A 12,322-nucleotide genomic window follows, 5' to 3' on the forward strand; every position below is an offset into this window, starting at 1 on the left:
CAAGACTAATAAACCAGCCTTGCTCTGATAAATAAGCTATGCTTTATTAAAAAGGATTAAAAAGAAAATAAAGATCTGAGGGGGATTTCATCAGCATTATGAATATATTCCTTTAGGGATGATAGCATTGGCAAAATAGGCATCTCTGGTGATCTCATATGAATGGTTAATGCTGCCTAAACAGTTATTTACTGTACCATTTTGAATGTGACAGGAAACACATGCATTCTGCTCTGCACTGCATATTCGTGGGTGAGGAGAGGATGATGGATGCTAAGCAGTGGGTCCAAGCCCTTCTTGTGACATCCCAGAAACAAGCTGAGGGGGTTTGCATGTTCTTCTTGACTTCCATGAGCAAGCACATGAGCACAAGGTGAACAGAGAGTTTGAAAGGGAAGGGGAGGTGGAACATATAACAGGTGGTAACACTGTAAGTGAGCAGCTTCAGGGACAGCTTCTTCAGAGAGAGGTAGCTCAGAGTATTAAGAAATGAGACAACTGGCATCAAAACTGCATAGGAAGTAAATTTTTAATACTGCTATTGATGATATGGTGAGCTTATATTCTCTTATTTCTAATTACTAGATATCTACTGGAGATCTTTTTAAATTACTTTCAATCCATGTCTCAGGAGCTTGATCCTGGACAATGATCCTTACGACCTTGTCTTCAAGACAATGCATAACTTCTGGGCAGAAGAATCAGAGTGAAGATTTACTCCAATGTGGGAAACTGAGCTGAGTCTAAACCTCAAGTTTCTAGGATTCCTCTGGTTACCTGGAGCTCTCCAGTTCATGTTATGATGATTTTACTGGCACAATGCAGAGACTTTTCTTGCTGAGGTGGCAGTTTCAAATCCTTGCGATGAACATGATTTTAATTCTTGCTTTCCTGAAAGAGCTACTGTTATTGGGCAAGTAGCAGAGGCAAGCAGAAGGGTGAGCTGCAGAGACAGAAGCTGCAAACTGTGTGCTTCCCACTAGACTTGAAGGAGGTATTTCCCAGCTTCTGTGGGGGTTTTGCTCCCACTCCCATGTTACCCGGAAGAAAAACGTTGCTTCTTGCTGCTGCCATCATCCTGGCATGGCTTCAGGCAAATGTCAGGATGTGCAGCTGAGGATGTTTCTTAGACCCTTGACACTGACTCCGGCATGGTGCTGCGATAGCAGCACAGGAGAGAGAAGAGGGAGAATAGTCAGAGCAGGGCAAAGAAGAAAAAGCTCTTGAGACTCTCATTTCTCTTAATATCTGCAGAACCATCACACGGTTTTCTCAGTTAGGTAAGGACTCTGCCATAAAAAGAGCAAGTTCTCTTTCTGCCTCCTTGCTGTCACTGTGCACGGTCTAGTCAGCAGCAGGGACGTTTTCGGTTGTTTCATCTCTGTTGTGAGCAGTCGTAGGCTCTGCCTTGGACTTCCAGGGTCCAGAGACAACAGGCAGGTCTTGGCCCTCCGAATGCTGTTGGGGAGGCACCCCTGAACACGCCGAGCAGCAACTAACCCGAGGGGAGACAAATTCAGCCGGCGCTGCCGCTCCCCTGCAGCCCTGCACGGCTCCAGCCCGCGGTGCTGGCAAGCAGGCTTGGGAGCGATGCGAGGGAGTATTTTGCCATCTGGTGGCAGCTCGCAGGTAAACCAGCTCTGCGTGGTCACGAACACTCGCTACCCAGAAGGAACAAAGCCAGAATGGGCGATTTCCGTCGCGGTGGCTGCAAAATGGCACTTAGAAGGTTTGCAGCAGAGCGGAGCAACCCGAAACCCTGCAGTGACCGATACCTGCCCACCTGCAGCTCCAGGTGCGTGCCGGCGGTGACACCTGAAGTGAAGGCTGAGAAGCAAACGGTGAGAGGCCACAACGTGGGGCAGGCTGGTGGTCAGAGACTGTTTCTAACAGTGCCGGCCGGCCCCGCACCCGTCACTCCTGCTCTTGGCACCGTGCTGCTGGAGGTGGCCAGCTGGCCAGGGGAAGAAGATAACTGCGCCGGGACAGTGCTTGAACACCACGGTGAGGACAACAGCGCACCAAAGCTAAGTTCTTACTGCGTGGACAGCAAAGGACGGTCTGGCCACTCAGCTTTGGCTCAGAGATAAAGTCAGTGGAAAGGCGGAGAGCCTCTCTGTCAGCACAGAAGCCTTTGTAGGGGCACTGCCGGGGTCTATGACAGTTGTCATGTATTCGCAGGGTGATGCAGCTAACAAGGGAGATGCTAAAAAAAACTGGGAATCGAATAGCCTGAGCCTCCTGCTGACCTCCTTCCTCAGAGGAGCTGTTGCTGCTGTGCCTGAGAGGGCATTGTCCCTGGTGCCAGGGCGAACCAGAGAGAGGGCTGGGGGTTGTCCCCTCCCCAGGGACTGTGGGTCCCACTGTCAACAGCTTGGGCATTGCTGGTGCTGCGGCTACTGCTCAGGACATGAGACCGAGGCCCCCCTACACTCTTGCTCCCACAAAGCTGCCAGTGGGGAAAACCCCTGCCACTCACTGACCAAGAGACTCCAGAGGACCCGACAGCCCAGGAGGCAGGGCCAGACAACCCCAGGTGAAGGCTCTTCCCCAGCTTCAAGAGGTCTGTGGGTGGGATGAGGTGCTGCCGGCCTGTGCAGGCTGTGGGAGGGGAGCCACAAGACTTCTCCTCTTCCCAGCTGTGTGGAAAACCAGCACCCCAAACCAGATCCATTTAACTTCCAGAATTGCTTCTTTTCAGCTCATAAATGAAAATCCCCCTGTGAAGAGCCTGGGGCACCTTCCATCTTCCCATTTTGGTGACTCAGGGAGTTCCAGAGATGGACTCTCAAAGTGGATCCCACCTCACCTAAGAGCCAACATGTGCACACAGCATTTAGGAAGTTGACTGAGTAGGACCGTTCTGGATACAGATCCCTCCTACCGTGCCAGCGATGGGAGTGCGTAAGGGTCTTGGTGCCAGCAAAGGGCACAGGTGACAGTGAAAGTCTCAGCTTCAGTCACTGGGACAGGACCAGTATGTGTGCCCGCAGTGCAGCTACTGGGGGAACCAGGGTGAGTAAAGTGAGTGAGTCTCGGCACCAGCATGCAGAGGACTGTGGGGTGCAGCGCACGTGCCTGGTGCTGCCTGCTGGGGAGACAAAGTGGTTGCACCTCCCCCAAACACCAGGAAAAAGTGTTGGGGTTGGGGATGTAACTCCTTAGCACACTTCAAGGTGGGCTAGCTGGCAAGTAGGAGGCCCTGGGTCCAGGCAGGGTATCAGGCATAGGCCTATGCTGGTATCTGAGGAGATCTGCAGGTGCGGAACACTTGTTGGGTTAAGCGTGTCAGTGCATGCGTGTGTTTGCTCATAAGCAGGAAGCTGGACCAGCCGGTGTGTAGGAGTGAGTAAGAGGGCTCAGGATACGGGGCAGGGTTACTAGATGGACAGAAGGGCTGTGCTGGTACTCGGGGGATCTGTGAACCCATGTGTGCTTCTACTAGTGAACGTCAATCCTTTCCGCCAGTAGGAAAGAAAAGGGACATGGTGGGCTGCACTCACGTTTTATGCGAGTTCTGGTAGTAGTAGTACATGCAGGTGCTGTGGAAGACAGCACTTTGTCTGCGGCAGTCTGCAGAGCTGACCATGTCAGTGTCTTTTTTTTTGCGCATATGGGTATGTATGTCTCTTGCAGGCACGCGCTGGTGCAGATCAGCAAGGAGAGATCTTTTTCTCTTTTCTGGTAACTGCTTGTGCTTTATTTACCCAACTGACAACAGGGCTCCTCCAGCTTTCCAATGGATTCCTCCGTCCTCTCAGAGACAACACCAAGCTCCCGGCGGTGTCGCACGGGCTTTGCCATCGCCTAGGGCAGCCCCTGGGCCAGGAGGCCGCTCTCCAGCTGCCGCTGGGCGGCCACCCGCGACCCGTAGAGGACGAAGCCCCAGGAAAGCAACACCACGGCAGCTAGCACCTGCGGAACAAAACATTGCGCGCTGGCCGCGGCAGCACCGGGACCCTCCCGTCCGTTACCCGCGCAGGTGCCCGTATCCGCTGCCTCCACCGAGAGGTACACCCAGCCCTGCTCCCCGCCAGCCCGCCCCGGGCAGTAAACCTGCCCTGCAGGCCGGGCGGCCTCGGACCTGGCACGCCCGGTCCTGCCCCCCCCCCCCCCCGCCGCGGTTACCGCCACCGCCGGCCGCGGCCCGCACCAGGCGGCAGATGCGGCGCGGGTCCCGCCGCCCCGGCGCAGCCATGCCGGCCTCGCCGTCTCCACGGCCTCCGCCCAGTAGCGCCTCCGCCCGCCGGCAAGATGTCGCCACCGGCAGCGGAAGTGACGCCAGACGATAGCGCCCGCGTTCCGCTCCCGGCAGGCAGCGCGGCGGCGCGGCGCTGCCCCGCTGGTGGCGGGGGGCAACCGTTCCCGTGGCAACGCCGCTTCCGCCGCCGCCGATGGCAGAGCCGTTACGGCGCCTGGCGGAGGGCAGCCGCCGCCGCCGCCGCCCGCCGGGGGAGGAGCGGCGGGAGGCTCCCGGCTCCGGACGCTGCCGGACGCGCCACAGGCTGAAGGCGGCCGCGGCCCCGGCCCGCGCGGGCAGCGAGGGCCCGGCATCGGTGAGCGCGGGCGAGGGGGCCGGGAGCGGCGCCGGACCCTTCCGGTGGGCTGGCGGCGGCCGCCGGATCGGCGGCCGGAGACGCGGGCGGGAGGCTCGGGCAGGCGGGAGCTGGGCGGGGAGGCGTCCCGCAGCGGGCGGGTGGTCGGGGGGGGGGGAGTGGGGGGAGGTGGCGTGACACCCCTCACCGCCGCCGCCGCCGCCGCTCGCGTTGGTGACACCCCCCGCGTGCGCGTCCGCGCCCCCCAGTCGGTGCGTGTCCGTGCGCGTGTCTCGTGCGTGTCTCGCCGGTCTGCGCGGCAGACGCCGTGCCCCGCGTCCCGCCGGTGGCTGTGTCCTGCCCCTGAGCTCGCCGCGAAGGGTGGGCGGGTGAGTTTCGAGGTTTCTGGCGGACCGCAATGCCCGAGGATAACACCGCTTCCTAAAATAACTTTAAAATAGGTGAATTTATTGCTAACCGCGCTCGACGGCCTGGCTAGGTGCAAAGGCAGCGTGTACCTGGGGATGGGTGTAGGAATGACACCTGGCTGTTTCTGCTTCAGTCATCGAAACAAAGACTTATTTAGGCCGGAACACATCCCCGGAGGTTGTCTAGTCCAACATGCCGTGTGTGGTCCAGCGTGAGTGCCCAGCAAAACGTGGGCAGAGGGTGCAGGAACAGGACAGGTCCAGCAGAACTTGGAAACGGACCGTTTAGTTCGAGTGCAATTATTGCTTGTTTTGACTTTTTTTCTTAAAAGACAGAACTAACTGTTCTGCTATTTTTCCTATGTAAACGCTGGTCTCTTTTGGAAGTGTGTTTCGGAGGACACCGTGTTAATCATAAACTGACTGACCACGTCGGAGCAGTTATTTATGAGTGGGGAAGAAGGCAAGAGTCCTGCCTGTTACCTTCATACATGCCAGGGTGATTCAAGCTCTGTTTAAAATTTGCAACTCTGAAGAGCCAGATCTCACTGTGAAGAGAAGCCAAGCAAAGTAGTTAGGTCATGCTGCCTCTTTGTTCCGTGTTCACTCAATGTTAATGCTGGCTTTTGCAACCTTAAAGGCCACTGTTATGGGTTTCTGTGTCTAGACTTTAAAGTTTTTGTCTCTCTGAGATAGCAATCATCTTTTGTCTCTTTCTTTTGTAGAACATGACTTCAGCAGATAAGGAGTTTTCGGAAGATAGCAACTTTTCACCAAAAGCCAGCACCAGCAAGCTGCTAACAGATGCATCTCCTGACTCTAAATGCCCCATCTGCTTGGATAGGTTTGACAATGTTGCGTATCTAGATCGCTGCTTGCATAGGTTCTGTTTCCGCTGTGTCCAGGAGTGGTCAAAAAACAAAGCAGAATGCCCCCTCTGCAAGCAATCCTTTTTTTCTATTTTCCATACAATTCGTGCTGAAGATGACTTTAAGGAGTACATAATCAGCCCTTCAGAAAATAGTTCTTTTGCCAGCCCTGATGGCCGGAGATTTCGTTACCGTACCACCTTAACAGGAGAACGCCGCACTGGCAGTTCCCCTTCCCGAAGGACGCTGTCCCCTCCAGGTAATGGGATATTGTTTGAAGGGCTGTCGAGCGAACCAGTGCGGCAGAGAGATGGCGAGATTCAGCAGATGATAAGGAGGCTGGCCTCCAGGAGGCAGGCTAGCGCAGAGGGCAGATCTCTGCGGCAGATTCAGGAGGAGGACATGATCAACTTCCGCAGAGCTCTGTACCGTACTGGTGTGCGTATTCGTAGTATTCAGGATGGTGGCCGCTATCGAGACATTTCAGCAGAGTTTTTCCGCCGCAACCCTGCTTGCCTTCACAGGTTGGTTCCTTGGTTGAAGCGAGAACTTACAGTGCTGTTTGGTGCCCATGGATCTTTGGTTAATATTGTACAGCACATTATCATGAGTAACGTGACTAGGTATGACCTGGAAAGTCAGGCCTTTGCTGATGATTTAAAGCCGTTTTTGCTGAACCGGACTGAACACTTCTTACATGAATTCATCAGTTTTGCCCGTTGTCCTTTTAACTTAGAAGCATATGATCAACACGCCAATTATGACTGTCCTGCGCCATCATATGACGAAGGAAGCCACTCGGACTCATCAATTATTACAATATCTCCAGATACGGCATGTTCTCAAGGGCCAGATAACAGTTTGTCTGTGACTGGTCTTGGTCAGGCCCCCTGGGATGATGAAACTCCAGGGCCTTCCTATTCCATTTCGGAAGAGGTTCGTGCAACCATAGCTTCTCCTCTGGAGATGTCAGAAAGTTCTGATGAGGACTCTGCTACAAAGAGTCAAAGAGCCAAACTGCAAACTCAGTTACAGGCTAATGCTGACTTAAATGACAGTGACTCTTCCTCAGACAATTGTGTTATTGTTGGGTATGTTAAGCCATTAGCTGAGAGGACACCAGAAGTGGTTGAGCTGTCCTCAGACTCTGAGGAGTCCATCAGGGAAGAGAACAGGGAAGATGTGAAGAAACAGCAGCCAATCCAGTGTCGCAGCTGGAGTGATAGTGAACAAAGCAGGAGCTTCTCACCGCGTTCCCCCACATGTAAGGAGGATGTACGTAGTTGTAGAAGCTGCTTATCTCCTGCAGTTGAGAAGACAGAGTCAAAAGATTATGAGAAAAACAAACATAAGGTAAAAGATCTGTCTCCGCAGCACTTGAGCTGGAGCCCCTCTCCGGGGAGTGACACAATATGCTCCCCTTGGAATAACAGGTTGTCTAGAAAGGGAAAGTCCAGGAGTCCACAATCCTGTTCACGAAACAGTCGAGGTAGTAGTCATGGCTATCGGTCTAGGAGGGAGCGTCGTAGCAAAAGCCAACTTAAAAAAAGACGATCAAGAAGCAGAGATAGTAGCAAACATAGGAGCAAAAGAAGCAGCAGGAGGTTGAAGGCTCATGACACCAGAGCCTCTCTAAAAAGCCAGAGAGGCTCTTTAAGTCGTGAGAGCACTTCATCCAGAGAAGTAAGCAGATCACGGTCACGTAGCAAAGGCCACAGCAAAAGGAGATCAAGAAGCAGAGACAGTGGTCGTTATTATGCAAGAGACCATTACCAAAGTAGATACCAGTGGGGTTATGCTTTCTGTAGTCGAAAGGTGTTCGGAGATGGCTATGAATACTCCAGCAGGAGGAGGACGCAGTCTAATGCTTTCTATTCAAGGCAATCTGCTAGTCCAGAATACAGGATACGATCATTTATTGAAAGGACAGATCCGCATAGCCAGAGGGGACTCCAGGAGAGACACTTTTACTGTTATGAAAGATGCAGGTCAAGGAGTCGATCAAGCAACAGGTCAAGGACCCCTTCTGGAGGAACTGACAGAATGAAAAGTGAAAAGCCTGGTGGAAAAAGGAAGTACAAAACCCGCCACTTGGAGAATGCATTCACGGAGAGCACAAGTCTAGAAAGAGAAAATGACCCCAAGAAAACTGTCTCAAAATTCAGTGACTGCTACAAAAATGAAGACAGCCTTTCAGACAATCGAGCAAGCAGTGAGACAAAGCGTAAGAAAAAGAAAAAAAAGATGAGGAGTCCAAGTGTGGAGATAGTCTATGAAGGAAAAGCGACAGACACAACAAGGCATCTTAAAAAGAAAAAGAAAAAGCATAAGAAGAAACACCGGAAACATCACATGAGTAACTCGGCACATTCTTCTCCAGTGGTGATTACAATTGATAGTGACAGTAGCAAGGAGCCAGAAAGTACTGAACGTGACAGCAGTATTACTTGGACAGGCACAACTCAGATAAATGAGAGGGAAAACGAGTCTCCCTCTTCTTTTCTGGGAATGACAGGAGATGGAGATGTTTACAGAGTTGGTGAGAAAACTGGAGGAGCAGCCAAAAGCTACAGTATTCCTACCAGAAGGGGAGACTTAGATGGTGACATTAGAAATGCTGATGTCAAACTTCGAGAAACAGCAGCTGATCAGAATCTTACCATACCAGACACCAGCAGTAACAGCCCTCACATAGGAAATATAACCAGCTACATTCACGAAGCACCAGCAGCGCCTTCCAGTCAACTGCCTTCCCCCAGGATTTCCTTCCTAGAGCGTCCAGAGAGACGACCATTGATACTAAGACTGCCAAAGAGTCTTGTCAACAGATCCTCTTGGTTTGATTTCCCAGAAGAAAAAATGTAGCACTCTTTCCATGGAACACTTCTTAAAATAGTGAATTTGTTTTAACTGCTTTTTTCCCCTTGAAAACAAAAACACCTGATATGATCTGTGTATATTAAAAGATGTCTGGGAAATATGTAAAACCTTGGAATGTGTATGCACTTTTAAGTCAAAGAAGATAGAATATTGCTAGTACGTAACTTTTAAAGTTTCTCAGAAGACACTTTGGAAGTTCTAATTTCATAAAGCCATCCTGTACTCTTGTCATATGTAAAATATATCCACAGAATATTTCAAAGTTTTGTTTAAAACCAATAACAAAAAAGGAGCCCAAACCAAAAGCCAGAACATGCATTTTATGAAGATTGCTCTTAGACATAGGAAAAATTGCTTAGTTCATAGGAAATTATTCAGGCTGAATTCTACCATCATTTTAATCTATTTGGTTTAAGCTGATCTCTGCTGAAAAGTAGTCAGCAATTTCTATATAGATCTTCAAGAGTACTTCCAGTAACGTAAAAGTGAGCTATGTCAAAATCTGAATAAAGCAATAAGACTTTTTTTTTTTGAAAATGAATTTAAATGCGTGGACTGTGTACTTTGCAAACAGAACATTTATCTTTCAGTTTTGGGTGTCTTACCAGTACAGACCATGGGATGTTCATGCTGTCAGGAGTACTCTGGGTTGGAAGGGACCTCTGGACGTCATCAGGTCCCAGCCTTCACTGAAAGCAGGAACAACTTTGATCAGATTGCTTGGGATTTGCTCAGTTTTGAATATTCCCAAGGCTGGATGGCCTTTCTGTGCTACCTCTTCTAATGTTTCCTTGTTGCAGTCTATGTCTTCTACCTCACATCCTGTTGCTGTGCAACTCTCGAGGAGCCTGTTTTCCTTTTCTGTGTGCCCTACCACTACATACTTGAAGACATCTGTCTTGTCTGTAGCCTTGGCAGTAGAGCAGCTCCTCCTGACCTCTTTGCTTTAAGCAACACTCACCCAGCTCAGTTCACCCTAGATATCCTGCTGCATGTATGTGCGAGGCACAGGGCTCAGGCAGGGTTTTGTTCTCCAGGTTTGGGCCTTCTCTGTCTGCACAGCAGTAGCTCTCAGGGCTGAACCAGGAAATTGCCTTCTGTCTCTCTGTATTACTGCCTCCATGAGTGGTGGGTTTGACCTTGGCTGGTTGCCTCCAGATGCACACTGAGGTGTTCTGTCACTTCCCCTCCTCCACAGGGTGGGGGAGAGAAAATATGATGGGAAAGCTCGTGGGTTGAGATGAGGACAGGGAGATCACTTAACAATTACTGTCACAGGCCAAATAGGCTCAGGGACAATTAATTGCCAATTAAAAATTTAGTAGGATGATGAGAAACAAGGACAAAACTAAACCCACCTTCCCTTCCGTTCTCAGGCTCAACTTCACTCCTTCATTCCTTACTCTTCCCCTCCCCAGCAGCGTAGGGGGATAGGGAGTGAGGGTTGTGGTCACTCCATAACACTGTTTCTGCTGCTCCTTCCTCCTTACACTGTTCCTCCACTCTAGTATGGGTCCTTCCTACAGCTTTCAGTCCTTCAGGAACAGACTGCTCCAGTGGGGGTCCCCCACGGGGTCACAGGTCCTGCCAGAAAACCTGTTCTGTGTGGGCTCCTAAACACAGGCTGCAGCTCCTGCCAGGAGCCTGCTCCTGTGTGGTGTCTCCATGGGTTGTACCTTCTTTCAGGGCGTCTTCACCTGCTCCAGTGTGGCTTTTTCCACAGGCTGCAGGTGGATATCTGCCCCACTGTGGTCTTCCCATGGGCTGCAGGGGGACAGCCTAAGTCACCTTGGTCTTCTCCAGGAGCTGCCAGGGAATCTTTGCTCTGGAGTCTGGAGCACCTGCTCCCCTCCTTCTCTGACCTGCAGGGCTGTTTCGCTCATGTTTTTCTCACTCCTCTCAGAGCTGCCTGCAGCGTTTTTTACCCTGTCTTAAATACGTTTTCACAGAGGCACCACCAGTATGGCTGATGGCCTCAGCTGTGTCCTGTGTTGGGTCTGTTTTGGAGCCAGGTGGAACCGTCTGTGGCACAGGGCAGCCCCTGGTCCGTTCTCACAGAGGCCACCCTGCAGCACCCCTTGCTACCAAAACCTTGCCACATAAACCCAGTACACCCTAGCTTGACAGATGTGGATCCCACATGTCAGCTTGTAGTTGATTGTGTGTGCAAAGATAGTGATGAGCACATCTGGCAGCAATGAAGAGTCGGTATCTAAATCCCAAAGTGAGTCTGGTTTGGGTTTGTGTGGCAGGGTTTTGGTAGTGGGGGATGGGGCTGCAGGGGTGGCTCCTGTGAGAAGCTGTTAGAAGCCTCCCTGGCTCCAAGTTGGACCCACCGCTGGCCAAGGCCGAGCCCATCAGCGATGGTGGTAGCCCTCTGGGAGAACAGGTTTAAGAAGGGGAGCCTGCAGCTGAGAGGGAGGTGGGATGTGAGAGAAACACCTGTGCAGACACCAAGGTCAGTGAAGAAGAAGGGGGAGGTGTTTTAAGGTTTGATTTTACTTCTCATTATCCTTGTTTTGATTTGATTGGTAGTAAATTAAAGTGCTTTTTTTTTTTTCCCCCAGTTGAGTCTGCTTTTTGCCCGTGACCATAAGTGGTGAGCGATCCCTCCCTGTCCTTGTCTTGACCCATGAGCGTTTCTTCATATTTTCTTCTCATCCCACCGGGGCCGGCAGGGAGGAGTGAGCAAGCGGCTGCATGGTGCTTTGTTACCGGCTGGGCTTAAACCATGACAGAGTCATTTCAGCAAGCTACTGAACGTGTGCTGCAGTCTCCTTCATTCCCTGCAAGGGACGGCGATTTCATAGCCATTCTGGATTAACAAGGTGACACCACACCTTCTAAGGTTTTCCTCCCTTCCAAGGGTGCTATTCTCTCTGGAACATGGGGGATTTTTTGAGAGGTTGTTGAGCCATTCGCTGCAATGGCAGAGATGGAAGGATTCGCATGAGAATGAGTGTTCTCACAGAAGGTCAGGATGGTGTGGAAGATCAGTCTTTGGGGCTGGTAGAGGAAGAGACCGTGACTGATGCGTGCAAAGCTCTGCATTGCCAAGGTCTGTCTGTCCAGCGTTACCAACCACTGAGCGTAGAACTGGAGGCACCACACCTGAGGGAGGGGAAAATATTCCTGATACCCAGGCCTAAGCTTCCACCATTGGGGACCTTGCCAGTATTACGGAGGAGGTGCTGTCCTCGTAGACGGCTGCTGTCTGTGCTGCTGGATGGACTGAGGTGAGCTTTGTAGCTCCCCAGGATGACGGAGCAGGAGGGAGCAAGACCTGGCCTGGGGTGGGGGCTGGCCACCACCCTGCCTCTTCCAGCCCCAGGAGAGGGATTTGCACATCCCAGGCAGGAAGTCCACCATGTTCATATATGCGGCCATGGACCAAACCATTATTTCTTGCAACTACGCTTGCCAGGTGAATGATCTTAAAAAGTTCTTTGACCACTCTGCATCTTTTTGCCCCTTACACGCTTCATTTTCACTTCGGCTCTTTGGATAGAGAGGACAACTGGCCTGGTGGCCCAGCAGCTTCCAGCAGGAAGGCAGGCTGGTGGCCCACAAGCTGTCCAAAGGCAAAGGGTGTCTCCTTGGCTGAATGCTC

The 12,322-nt window shown here is 51.7% G+C and overlaps 1 protein-coding gene across 1 annotated transcript; it reads left to right on the forward strand.

The window, feature by feature from the left end:
* The first annotated feature begins 4,288 nt into the window (after positions 1-4,288).
* On the forward strand, positions 4,289-9,253 carry TOPORS (TOP1 binding arginine/serine rich protein, E3 ubiquitin ligase). The gene is made up of 2 exons (XM_030005214.1): positions 4,289-4,556; positions 5,689-9,253. The coding sequence occupies exons 1-2, from the start codon at positions 4,395-4,397 to the stop codon at positions 8,695-8,697; spliced, it is 3,171 nt and encodes a 1,056-aa protein (XP_029861074.1). The 5' UTR covers positions 4,289-4,394; the 3' UTR covers positions 8,698-9,253.
* The last annotated feature ends 3,069 nt before the right edge of the window (positions 9,254-12,322 follow it).

The sequence above is a fragment of the Aquila chrysaetos genome, chromosome Z (assembly GCF_900496995.4).
Source record: "Aquila chrysaetos chrysaetos chromosome Z, bAquChr1.4, whole genome shotgun sequence".
In the NCBI taxonomy this organism is placed as follows: domain Eukaryota; kingdom Metazoa; phylum Chordata; class Aves; order Accipitriformes; family Accipitridae; genus Aquila; species Aquila chrysaetos.